The sequence below is a fragment of the Apis dorsata genome, unplaced genomic scaffold, assembly GCF_000469605.1.
Source record: "Apis dorsata unplaced genomic scaffold, Apis dorsata 1.3 scaffold_577, whole genome shotgun sequence".
NCBI lineage: Eukaryota > Metazoa > Arthropoda > Insecta > Hymenoptera > Apidae > Apis > Apis dorsata.
In genome coordinates, this window is record NW_006263787.1 from 596,528 (window position 1) to 610,207 (window position 13,680).

General features: G+C 33.4%; 3 protein-coding genes and 1 long non-coding RNA gene across 7 annotated transcripts in view; 2 read left to right on the forward strand and 2 right to left on the reverse strand.

Annotated features, from left to right (window-relative positions):
• The window catches only part of LOC116186302, a 13,001-nt gene extending 931 nt beyond the window's left edge, over positions 1–12,070 (reverse strand). The window contains exons 1-2 of the long non-coding RNA XR_004151266.1: positions 12,060–12,070; positions 8,918–8,922 (exon numbers count right to left, since the gene is read on the reverse strand). This is a non-coding gene — a long non-coding RNA (uncharacterized LOC116186302). The remainder of the gene's footprint in view (positions 1–8,917; positions 8,923–12,059) is intronic.
• Positions 1–13,680, reverse strand: part of LOC102676571 (cilia- and flagella-associated protein 298) — an 85,972-nt gene that overhangs the window by 48,072 nt on the left and 24,220 nt on the right. The window lies entirely within an intron of this gene.
• On the forward strand, positions 291–2,154 carry LOC102676244 (protein tipE). 4 transcript variants are annotated; one of them, XM_031513083.1, is made up of 4 exons: positions 291–726; positions 798–1,060; positions 1,292–1,455; positions 1,881–2,154. In XM_031513083.1, exons 1-4 carry the CDS (start codon positions 441–443, stop codon positions 1,945–1,947), a joined length of 780 nt encoding a protein of 259 aa, XP_031368943.1. In that variant the 5' UTR covers positions 291–440; the 3' UTR covers positions 1,948–2,154. The 4 variants fall into 4 exon arrangements, with proteins under 4 accessions (XP_031368943.1, XP_031368944.1, XP_031368942.1 ...); XM_031513084.1 differs by having other exon boundaries at positions 294–726; positions 798–1,056; positions 1,288–1,466; positions 1,902–2,154; XM_031513082.1 differs by having other exon boundaries at positions 294–726; positions 798–1,056; positions 1,288–1,455.
• LOC102676015 overlaps positions 9,168–13,680 on the forward strand; it is a 16,122-nt gene continuing 11,609 nt past the window's right edge. The window contains exons 1-2 of the mRNA XM_031513079.1: positions 9,168–9,403; positions 13,012–13,417. Coding sequence (XP_031368939.1) covers positions 13,275–13,417 — 143 coding nt within the window. The 5' untranslated portion in view covers positions 9,168–9,403; positions 13,012–13,274. The remainder of the gene's footprint in view (positions 9,404–13,011; positions 13,418–13,680) is intronic.

Consider the following 13,680-nt stretch of genomic DNA (forward strand, 5'->3'; position numbering starts at 1 on the left):
CCCAACCACCACCACCACCACCACCACCACTGCACCACTGGCATACTAGCCTAGACAGATCTCTTTGATATATACTCGTCGCTTGAGAGCGCATGTTTTGAAAGTATTCGAGCCGCACACGCTTGCCGTATAATTAATTAAACAAAATCAATCAATCGAATCTTATCGTCGACCATCTATTTACTTACAACGGAGAGAAAAAAAAGAAAAAAGAGCCTGACCTGAATTCGCTGAATTCGAATTCCAAGCTACCAAACAAAAAAAAAAAAAAAAGCGTGAATCCGTGGAAAGATAAAATTTCCGTGGAAGATCGATCGATATCCATAATAATCGTCGTCTTCAGAGGCGGAAAGGAGAAGTTTTCAAGTTTGAGGGAAGAGCGGGTCCAAGCGGCCCCGTACAATAGAGCAATCATTGATTCCGACGAGTCGACGGTGATCATGGGCGCCCAGGAAGAGGACACCAAGTCCAGCACCATAGGCGGGGTGCTGCCTGTGGTGGAGGTGGTGACTTTGGTGGAGAAAGCTAAATTCTACACCTCCCTCTGCCTGGGTACCACGGCCATACTCGCCGTCTTCGCCTTCCTTTTTCTGATCCCGTTCGTCGTGGAGCCGGCAGTGACCACGATCCTGGCCGACTTTTCTCCACACGCTGTTGCCTGCGTCGTCACCGACCACGTTTACGCCGAGGGATTGAAGAATTGCTCCTGGGCAAGCTGTAGAGAAGGTACAGGTCAAGTTCCACGATTTGAATTTACATTTGAACGAGCGCGATGAGATCCTTCTGTGTGATTATAGGTTGTACAAGCGCAGCGCTTCGTTGCCATCAAATCAGGGTGAACTACACGAGGCTGTCGTTCGAGGAATTCATAGCGAAACCGTTGAGCTCCATACAGTGGGACGTTTCAGACACGAAATTTTTCGTGAACACGGAGGGTTGCGGTTACCCGCCCAGGGTGAACTGTTCCGACTTCGCCAAGAAGTATGGATACTCGAACATGGGGAAAATATTCCCTTGTTATTACAGCAGAACGCATCCAGAGACTGTCGTTGCAAGGTATAATTACCAAGGCTGTTCCATTCGTGACCAACTTGGCAAACACGTGCCATTTCCGCGATTAAATCGATCGGTTAATGCAGTTGCTATCGTAATTTTTCAATAGATTTGCATCTTCTCATTTTTTTATCTGTTCGACTATAAAATTATAACTTGTACTACGATTGAAAAATTTGTTTTATATATTTTATATATATATATTTATTGATCCGTTTCTTTTTTAATTCTTAGATACTCTTGGGATGAAAATCTGAGGCATCTAGTGCTAGCCTTGGTAGTGCCTACAGTTCTTTTCGGAGTGTCCCTCGGTGTGTTATGCTATTGGTATTGTCCACCGATGGGCAAGACTTGCGGAGGACCAGGTCGCAACTTGATTGACAAGTACGCAAGGAAGGAAGAGTAAGTAACGTGTATGTATGCAGTGCCCAGTGTGGCTAGAAGAACCTATACCTCATCTACGTTTTAGAATTGCTTCGAGGAATTTCATCATAATTCGTCGAATTTAAAATTTGGAATGTCTCTGATTTCCATTTTTGTCAAGCAACTGAATTACAACTGTTTGTCCAATACATCGTGATATCAAAAATCTTATGTAAATTTCACGACAAACGATACGTTTAATCATTATATAATCGGATATAAAACAATGCAATATTACTTTGTAAAAAATAAAAATATGATTCAAATTAAAATTTTAGAAAAGATTAATGATAATATCGTGGGAAAATCTGTTTGTTAATAACGAAGGATCTTAATTTTCCTCGAAGCAATGTTCCAGTAACCACAATTCGACAAAGAGGCCCTGCTGTATTTTCTATTACAAGTTTTCTGTTGCATTCGTACAGTATTCTGGGAGAGGATGAGTTCGAGGAGGATGAGGAGGAATACTGACTGCTGCCAAGGGCTCACCCCCCAGCGAGGGAGTGACGCCGAAGGAATTACTGAAAAATAATCCCCGTTATTTACGTTCTAAAATTAATTGAAAGCAATAGAAGCATTAGGGAAACTTCCAGCAACGAAGATAAATGCATTTACGTTTCCGATTTCTACTGTTTATTGATTGATCTTAATTGCGATACATTGCACTTTGAGCTTAATTGCATTCGTTAAAGGAGAATTGGTATAAATAATTTTGCTCTTTTATATATCGCCCATTTGACCATTTTTTGATTCTTATGACGGTCCGTAGTAAATGAATTATTAAGTTGCTGCATATGATATGGCCGATTCAAAAAAGAGGAAGAAAAAGATCATTTAAAAATTCCAATTAAATATTTTTAACGAATTATATATATTCACGCACGATTTAATGCTTGCAGAATATGAATTATTAAAGACACAAGTATAAATCAATATTGAATTTAATTTAACTTTAAATTTTGATAAGCATTTAAAGAAATTTGATCTTTGACCAAGCAAAGAATTGAATTTTAATTGATATTAATATCGTTAAAAATTTTTTCTTCGGCTATTTCATCTTCAACGATATCCCTCTCACAATTTTGCAATAAATCAAAATTAATATTATACATAATATTATACGTTTATTATACGAGATATTATATAAAAATAATTCCTTTTTCTAAAGACTTGTCCCGCGATAAATCGCAATACGAATTTTGAAATTTTGAATCGCGGGATCGTACATCGAAAATATTTTCCAAAGCGATCGAATTAAACCGAGAATGTCTGCGATATTTTTACACCGAGTTATTCCGAGAAAAAAAAAATGATTAATCCCTACAATTGTATAGAAAATGTGATGTTTTTTTTTTCTTGTTTCGATGTCGAGACGCGTAATCGCTTTACAAAATTTTTATACCGCAATAATAAACGGGCTCTCGTGAATTTACAAGGCAAGGTAGGTTTGTTCGACATCGACACGGTGAGAACAAAGCTCAGTCTCGATCATCTACCAGTATTCCGAACGAGAAATTGTAACAAGGTGCGCCTTCCTACAACGTGATAACTTTAAACGTGATAACTTTAAGGAACAAATATCCAAGTGGCACGTTTAAGAAAAAGAGGAAAAGCAACATTCGTTCGTAATAGGATAAATGATGTACTGTATTTTTAAGTCATGTTTATCCAGACTCGGGTAAGATGACGTTTGAAATTATGTAAAAAAAAAAAGAGAGAGAAAAAAAAAAAGAAAAATAGAAATAAAATAAAAAACGAAAAAAGCGAAAAAATAAAGAAGAATATTGGAAACGAAATGTGTTTAAAAAGCAGCACGTTGTCCGGATTAATTTGTATCCCGCGATACAATGTTGCTTTACGATAATTCGATGAAATTGCATCGTTCGAAAGTGTTAATTAAATTACATAAAATATCATTTTACCCAGATCTGCGCGTATCCGAGTTCACGATCGAAGTGATCGAGAAATATCTCGTTTTGTTAACGTTTGTCGGAGAAGAACAATCGATTCGTCGAGCGTTTCGAACGAAAGTAAGAAAAGAAATCAAAATCCTGTGCAGGCTCGTGTCACGCGAATGTACGTGCCAGTACATACCATTTCAGCGTTTCTATTTCTACTTCGAATGTTCGAAAATCGATGATATTATTATTCGGAGATCGAAGATAAGGGGAGAAGGAGAGAGGATATTTTTTCGACGGTGAAAAATATATCAAAATAAAAAGGAAAAAAAAAAATAAAAAAAATAAAGTAAAAAAAAAATCGTGGATCATAGTGCTTTCACATGTTGCAAAATTATTTAAAGTTAAGAGGAGAATATACTGCTATTTTTCGCGATAAAGGCGAAGATTATTGTTTAGATCATTGCTATTTTTGCAACAGGAGGGGAGGGGAATAGTTAAATAATTAATTTCGAAGTGGTTGGTGAATGAAACGCAAGGAATGATGAAGGCGATGACGCGACGGCCTCCAGGATATGTCTTCGCACCAAAGAAATAAAAAAAAAAAATGAAATAAAACTCATAGATTTAAGTTTAGCCCGTAAGGTGTTAAGTCTGTGAATATTAATGATCGATACGATTACGATTGTTACAAATTTTTTACGCGGACGCGAGTCGCGTCGTGGTTCTAGTTAGGAACGTACGAAGGATATTTGCATAATAAGTGCACGCATGCACGTGCGTATACGTAGTTTATAGCTGTAGATATCGGTTTTTTCAGTTTCGGTTTTTCGAAAGGGACGAGCGATCTGCGTTTCCACAAGCTGCGAAACAACGTGTGACAACAGCGTTCGCGTAAATTATCAGAGAATTGATTAGCAATAATTCCTCCCATTTCGATTCATACAAATTAATCGTTTCGTTTCGAAACATGAACGTAACCTTAGAAATCGAATATCTCTAACGCACATCGTTAATTTTTATAAGAAATAAAAAAAGAAAAGGGGATAAATGCAATAATTTCACGATATCTATACTATAATTTTATAATTTTCAACATTTCTAAGGTAATGTCCATATTCTGTGCGAATGATTCATCAAATTTGATGTTATTAGAGTTAAAGATCAACAATTGATATGTTTAGAATTATTAATTACAGTAAATCCTCGAAATTCGAATCTAAGAGACCAAATTCGATCCTTGAGAGACTTGTTCGAATTAAAATTTTTCATTTGAAATAGAGATAAATTCAATTTAAATTCTACGTTCAAAATAAATAAAAAAAAATCAATTAATTAATAATTTTCCTGTAATACAATAAGTTATGATTCATTATCATTCATATCATCCTTTGTTTCTTTGGAGAAATTATTTATCTATTATTATTATTATACAATTACATTATTACCATAAATTTAATCTAATTTAAATTAGAAGATTGATATTCTTGTTCGAATTTCAAGGATCCACTGTGTCATATTTCTAAATTACTTATTAATGTACGTATATAAATATTATGAATAGAATTTATAACATTATCTTACGAATAATTAAATTACAAAGTCTCGAATCGAGTATTCGAATCGAAATTGGAAATTGGCGGCAGGAGATACGTTGTTTCGAAGCGTATGGAATCTAAATCGCGAGCCTGTACATCTAGAATGGTTGTGAATCCTTTACTCGGCCTTACTCTAGGCAACGTGTTGGAGCGATTCGTCTCGAAGAGGCGAATCCCAACGGGAGCCTGCGTTTCGGCACTCATTCCCCACTCGAAGCTTGCTAATCGATTTCCGTTTTGCGCATGGCCGGCGATCGATCGGCGGATCGTTGGCGCGCTTTTCAAATTTCAACGTCGTTCCACCGTTCTATATTTACGAGATCTTCTCTCTTGCGTCCTTTATCCGCGTCACGTGAAATTTTTGCTCAAAGGCGCTCGATTTACGAAATGATTAATAAAAGATTGGCGAAAGGCCAAAGCGAAGAGAAAGAAATTGGAAAAAAAAAAAAAATCTTTTCGAACGAGATTAGAAACAATGATATTAATCGAGCTGCTCAATGGAAAAATGATTCGAGCGTGTTTTTTTTCCAAAATCAGGGTAAAAAAATTTGAATAAACATTTCCTGGTGAAATTATAAAATTGTTAAGAAGAATTTTATTAGGATTAAAATTAAGTTTCATCGGAAATACACTGATTCTGATATATATCTTCCTTTAGAACATGGCTCACGCTTAGAATCCTTTTATTCTATATATGTATATATAAATTCTACGATAATGTAAAAGCTTCGAAAAACAATAATCCAATAATCCATCTCGATATACAAATTTTGTCACTCGTGCCAATTTTCCTTTGAGCCCTTCGATTTTCAATGTGATTCATGTTTATCAACGATCTATTAATACGAAAAATTTTAAGTGGCATCATTGAATATTTATCATCTCTCTTCAATCGATAAAATCATCGAAGCGATCGTTTATTAAACTATTTCGATTATATACTATTCGATTAAACAATTCATCGTGCTTCGATCAATCGTTTCGGAAATTCAAATACAAATTCGTAGAATTGTTTCGAAATTGGAAAGTCCATCCAAGTAAGAGGAGCTCGTTCAAAGCGTTTCCATATCTCTCATATCAGATCGATTTAGTGCCAATTAGTCGATTAGAGGAACCTCGCGAATGATCATCGAGTTGAAAAGGAAATCGTAATTAGAAATCATCGGTCGCGGGAGAAGACGTCGATAAAATTAGATAGATTAAATACGAAATTCTAGGAAAAATTGAGAAATATATTGCATTAAAAAGTGATATAAAATTGAGAGAACGAGTCGATTCGTGGTTAAAAGTTATACATATATATATTATAAAAAATAAATAATAATAATAATGAAAATAAAAAAATATCGACCACTCGTAATTTAAATTAATAATCAAGAATAATCTGCGAGCAATAGCGAAACCATGTGGAAGATAAAAGGAAATTGCATAGACGGTTACAGATTAGAAAGCGGCGATTAATTGTAAAATCTCTATTTCTATCGATACTTATGTATAATATGCTCTATCGCATGTTATTTAATTAATTCTAATGTACCTGCACATACATTATAGTTAAGCCATTTTCCCTTTCTATTTTTCAACAACTATTTTCCTTTCCTCCTCCTTTCACGACTTTAAACTTCGACATTTAGACGATAGCGATTCCTCGATCATTTTCTACTTCGTCTCTCCTCTCTTTCCTCTCTCTTTCTATCTTACCTATTAATATCTTTCTCAATTGACGATCTATACGGTACGAAGAATAAGAAATAAATAAATAAATAAATAAATAAAAAAATAAAAAATAAAAAATGAAGAACGCTCTTCGAGAAAGCTTCCCGGTTCTTTACTCGAGAATATTAGATCTCATCTAAGAAGGAAAAAATTGTTCACAGCTTCGTGCGTACCATTGTAAGTCTTGAGTATATATATATATATACTATATATATATACTTTGTATATAATATATTATATAAAACGTACTCGTTCTGCGATACTAACGGACTATTGTAAATAAAAGATTGTACGATATTTCGTTTGAAATATACAGAAACATTGTTTTCTGTTAAATACAATCGACTTTTCTCTTTGGGACATTAAGTCACTTTTCTCTTTTTACTACCCTTTATTTTTTCTTTAAACTTCGTTTCCTCTTCTTTTCAGAATTGCATCGATCGGTTATAACAAATTTTTCATCATCGATCGCGTTATTCGAGCGAAGCGAATCATGGAATTGCTAAAAAAATTTTTTACTTTACGAAGTAATTCGATGAATTTTTATATGTATCTATATGAGACAATGCATTTTATATTTGAGCGTCGTGTATTTATTTCGCGAATGTACATAGCCCATGTAACGATGGCAATCACTTTGGAAAAGCTTTTAAGCTTTAATATACATACGTGTATTTCGTGCTCAATCCCTCCTAGGCCTTGGAAAATATTGTGTCGAGAGCGACGAAATGTCCAATAAACGAAAAGTTCATCTTTCATGGGTGAATCATTAAATAGAAAATGCGTTATTATTGAAAGGAAAATTTATAATATAAAAATACGTTTTCTATGTGAGGCGAATCTTTGATTCGATAATTTAATGTTGCCGATATAATCAAGCTTTACACGAGTAAAGTTTGCAAATCTGTTAAGACAACGATTGCTTAGAAAATTTACATTAATACAATGCCTCTTGCAACTTCTCGAAACTTCAACAAATCTTATTGCTGCATTAAATTATTCAAACTGTGGTGAAATTATAACTCTCGCTGGTTACCGAATTTTCGAATTGTTTAGTGCATTATGCAATTACACCAGAGAGCGAGAAACTTACTAACTAGATGGAAATTATTGTACAAGTTACGTGCAATAATTAAATTGCAATTACAATTGCGAGACGTAAATGTGTAAATATTTAAATTGTACGTTTTGTTATGAATACTGCGAAATTGTTATGAATAATGAATATTATTATGAATATTGAATAACGAGAATGTAATACAATTGGACGTAAAATAATAAAATTATAATTTGCATAATTTTTTTTATTATTAAAATTTATCGACAGAATCAGAATTTATTTTAACTGGAATTAACACGATAATATATATGTGTGTATATAAATAATTATTTAAAGATATAATTATATAACTGGTTATTAAGCTATATGTAACTATTTACGAGATTTACTTCTCACCTTCGTAAATTGATTCCTATCTAAATCCTACTTAAAGAAACATTAGAAAATACTCATTTGCGTAACATTTCTAAATATATATCAGTATATATTTAAATATATATCAGTAATAAAATTTGTAGTATGATGATTCATTAACTTCGACTTAATTAAATAACAATTTACAACAACAGATTAATAAAAAAATTAGAAGATTAACTTTATATCATCTATTTTATCAAACAAAGTAATATATAAATAAATAAAAAATTCAATTTATTATTATCTATACTCTAAAAAATTTATTAAAATTGCTACACAATTACTTCCCTTAAAACATTTGAAATTTACCTAATCATCTCCAACATAATTCTTAAACACCATTCTTAAACACAATTTAAAAGCATTGATATAATCTCTAATTAATTTGCTCATTTAAGTAATATTGTATTTAAAAAAAGAAAAACAGTCATAGGCGATTATAATTTAATAAACAAAGTGTCATTAAAGCTATTATCTCAAAATAATACCAAAGAAACCAATCAGCATAAAAACTTTATAACTACCACTGTTATCTAACAAATTATTTAACAAACGTCATTGAACAAAATTACCTTCCTGCCTAGAAAAATATCTCAAATATACTCAAAAGAGGTCAGCATTGATCTGATCCATTCCTAATTAAATTTATCCACACGAAATCGTAAGCAAAAAGGAGAAACAATTCAAAATAAAAAAATTCGTAATACTCGCCCCTATAAAGACAGAATAATACCGAACAAACAGCACAAAACCTTTACTACTATCCGTGTCATTAATCAAAATTAATTAACACTGAAAATTAACTTCCTGCCTACAAAAAGATTCGAAATCACATTCTCAAAAACTCAGAATATGTCGACATATAATCCACTTCTAATTAATCAGCTTATCCGCAAACGAAGTCTTACTTTTATAAGTCGTAAGAGAGGGTGGCTCTTCTGCGTATCGTTCCTCGACATCGAAGAGCCACCATAAACGCGGTGAGGTGACGGTGCGCAAACTCGGTATGGGAGAGCTCGCCAGCCATACACTCGACGGACAGACTTGTTTTCAAACAGTCATCCGGATTGCGTGGGTGCCTCGTGGTCGTTCGACGCTGTACCGAACATTGTAGGAGACCGTTTCGTGTCAACGGACCACGGGGAAGCAATGACATCGAGGAAGATGGATGGAAATGAGAATCCGGACGGTTCATATCGTTATTGACCGATATCTCGTCGGATCTGGTGTATTCGAAAGTGAGCAGAGTTAGATTTTTGCCCGCGGCTATCGTCGACTCGTGCAGATATCGATAGATAGATAGATAGATATCGAGGGATCGCGCGATATTGCCGTGCGAGGGAACAATAGAGTGAATTTCGATGGATTTCAGTGTATCAGGGTTGGAAAGGTGATTGAAAATTTCTATCGGTGATTTGCTGCTACTTGCCGAGAAGCAGGTAAAATATACGTACGAATTTATGTACGATGTCGATTTTATTTTATTTTTTCTTTTTTTTAAATATGGATATAATAAATGAAAATTTTTCGTATTTAATTTTATCATTATATTTGATTGTGCTCGATTGCAAATTATAACTGTTGATGGTTTTTTGTTTAATATTATTGTTATTATATAGTTTGGATCTATATAGAGGAGAAGTCGAGTCGATTTCTAAAAATAAAAAATAAGAAGTGGTATTCACTAGGAATTATTCGTGTTTAATTTTATCACTATGTTTGATTGTGCTCGATTGCAAATTATAATTGGAACTGTTGATGGTTTTTTGTTTAATATTATTGTTATTATATAGTTTGTATCTATATAGAGGAGAAGTCGAGTCGATTTCTAAAAATAAAAAATAAGAAGTGGTATTCACTAGGAATTATTCGTATTTAATGTTATCACTAATGTTTGATTGTGATCGATTATAATTGGAACCGTTGGTTTTTTGTTTAATGTTATTATATAGTTTGGATCTATATAGAGGAGAAGTCGATTTCTAAAAATAAAAAATAAGAAGTGATATTCACTAGAACGTCCTCGACTGGATATATGTATGTGACATTTAAGTCTCAAAAGTCTCGGTAGACTTAAAGGTAAACGATGAAACATGTATATATATTGTGGACACGTTTTGATAGTAAATGTTGTTATAACACTGTTTAGACAACGTGCTATTGTGTATAATAGTTTATAGGATTCAAAGTTTACATTATGGGAATCAGGTATCTTGAAATTTCATATATCTCATATCAATATAATAGACAAAGTATAAAATACAATAGATATATAAACTAATTTCGTTCCTAAATTAACTCGTTAATATTAATTTCATTTATAAATGTTTTCACTAAGATCAATGTGTAATGATATTTATTTGCATTATTTTCTTTTTTATCTGTATTGGATTAAAATTTTATTGCTAATTATAATCAAAGTTCATACCGGTAATTCTCACCCGAGCGAATGCCTTCGATAAAAAAAAAAAATTCAATTTTTAAACGCGTAAGAATAGATTATTAGCTATTACAACCTTACATGGATCTTTTTTTATACTTAACTATTTTTTATTTTAGAAAATACACCGCAAAATTAGCTCTATCGTGCTATCATTAGATTTTTGCACATATATATAATTTTAAAATGAAAATCTCAAAGATCAAATATTATACTCTGGCCAAAGAATATTTAAAAAAATATTATCATCGAGACAGATATATTCATCGCACGTAAACTGACGATTGGCCTTTTCGAATTCCCTTTGAGATCAACCTTAAGCATCGTTAGATCATAAGCTCGCGTGAGAATATTCAAGAAGAACAGGATAGTTTATCAGAGTTTGAAAGTTTCCATGAATCGATATGTATTATTTTCGAATGGCCGTTAAGCGATCGTCCCTTACGCTGTAATAGGATTACGAGTATCTAATTGCACGTCATCCGATGGAGTGCATCTGTTTACACTAACGCTGCACCTTAATGAAGTTAAAATCCCGTAATTGCCTTAACAGCGTTAAATTTGATAGCGCCAAGCAAAAAAAAAAAAAAAAAACGATCTCGAGATACTTGAAAGATTCTTAATTTGTGCGTCTACACAAAAATTTCTGTAATTTTAAAATCACGAAATAGAATATCTTTCTTTGAAAAAGTATTCCTACAAAATCAATCCCTATCTTTTTCTTCTATTTCACAAAGAAGAAAATTTCCACAACTTTCCCCAAAATCCATTTCTTTTTCCCTATCAATAGAATATTTCCCTCGCTCCCTTCATTTCACGAAAAATACGAGTATCTGTGTAAAACGGGAGTATCCCTCGTTGTTATTCATAGACTCGTTCTTTCTAGAATCGATAATTTCCGAGATATTCTTTGATATCACGAGGATTCGTAGGAACGATGAGTCGAAAATCGATTCGGCGAAAGGCTAACGAGACCATCGCGATACGATTCCTTAACGAGGGGATCACCGCGTGCAAAACGAGAGGCAAACCGAAATCGATAGAAAGTTTCGCTTGTGCGAAATTTTGTTCCACTCCTCGAAACTTTCTCCCTTATTTCAATTTCGGGATTATTCGAGAAACGAGGACTGGTCGAAAAAAGTACTTTTCGAGTACGTATTCGATCGCATGCACGGACTTTATGTAAAATCAACCACCTTACGTAACCGGAAAATCAATGTTCCACGCGACCTTTCATACTTCGATATCACTTAAATCGAGGACGAACTTCTTTTTTTATTTTATAGAAGCGCGCTTCGATCGGTTTATCCAAGGGGAATACAAGGAGAAGAAAGAAGGATTCGAGTCGAGGTGGGTTATAGGTAAAATTTTTGTATGAATCGATGAAACGTGGATGAAATGTGTTTCCGAGAAGAATATTCCCGCTCGAGCGTTGAGACACCTGTTGTGGGAACGGAATCGAAGGCTTGGAAAATTCAAGAACCGAGGAAAACTTTAGCTCGGCAATAATTCATGGAATATAGTAAATTAAATTACATTCTTAAAGGGATCTCCATAGCTTGTTTCTCGATCCTTTCACGCGAAAGTAATTAACCGATAGATGGAAATAACCCTTCTGCGATTTAAAACGAGAGAACCGACGAGGATAATAGATCAATTTTCAATGCTTTAATTATAATAAATCTCTCCTCCATGTCGTGATTGATGGATTAAGTGAATATTTGTTTTAGAAGATGAGATGATTAAATTTGGGGAGTAAGATCCGTATTTATTTAGTGGATTTTATATACTTTCTCTTTATGAGTAAACTTATGCGTTTTAATATCTATGGAAATATATGTAGACTTGTTTCATTATAATTAAATGTATAACATGCACATTGTTAAAAACGAAATATTATTTTTTTTTTAAAAATATAATGTAAAATAAAGCTTTAGAATTTTAATAAATTTCTTTCTTCAAAAAGAAAAAAATATTGATCAAAAAGGACTGGTACAACTTCATTAGAAAATGTGGTCAAAAGTCATTCCATTTTATATTTCAAAGAGAAATAAAAGAAATAAAAATTGAAATGAAATAACGTTATGTTATTATTTACCATATTAAGCTTTCTATTATATTCGTACAAAGAACGTTCATCCACATATTTTGAATTAACGCCAAATTAACCAGTCTAATGTAAATATTTATTTTATTAATATAAATAATTGTAATTAAATTTCAATTGCAATATTAATAATTTATATTCTCAAAAAAAATAAAAGAACATATGAAAATAAACTAAAAAAAAAATTTACATCCCCTTTAAGATCCACCATCTATTTTTCAATTATTCTCTCAAACAAATTTACCCCTCATCCGTATCGATCGATGTCACGGCTAATATGGATTGCGTTTTCTTTCCAGAAAATACGAACATAATCAACCATCGTCGCTTCTTTCAAGTTCCACGAACGAATCTGTACGAACTTTGGACGGATCGATGACAAACAAAGAATACCCCTCTGTCGGGAGAACGATTCGTGACGAGCGAGCCGAGAAATCGTCGTGCTTGGAAACGGATCCAAACTTGATGAGAAAGGAGACTTAGGTTAATCCGTTTTCAGAAATTATCCGTTGGAAAGAGGGAAGGTGGAAGAAAGGGCGGGTGTCCGATTGGTTGGCTCGCTATGGGTCGAAAGCATAAACGCCGCCTGATACCGGAACAGGATCGCAGGATATGCGGGAGTATCTGCTTCTGTCAGTTCACCATTGTGATCAGTTGTGTCGCGTTGGTTTATCTAAGCGTGGCGATCTATATGCCGTCCCACAGGTAAACGACAAGGCTTTGCATCGATTAATTGGCCAAGGCCGATAGTAATTAAGTTACGACTTGTCCGGCCTCAATTTCCACGGGAAATCTATAACTCGTGTTATCTATGATCCCGATTTTAACCCTTTAAGTATTCGTGAAAGAATACTTCGAGGGTAGAAGATTTCGATTTCGATTTGAATTGTGAAAATTCTTGTATCGAAGTGTTATGATTTTAGAAAATGTTGATATTGAAAGAAAATGGATTCTTTTTTTTTTTTTTT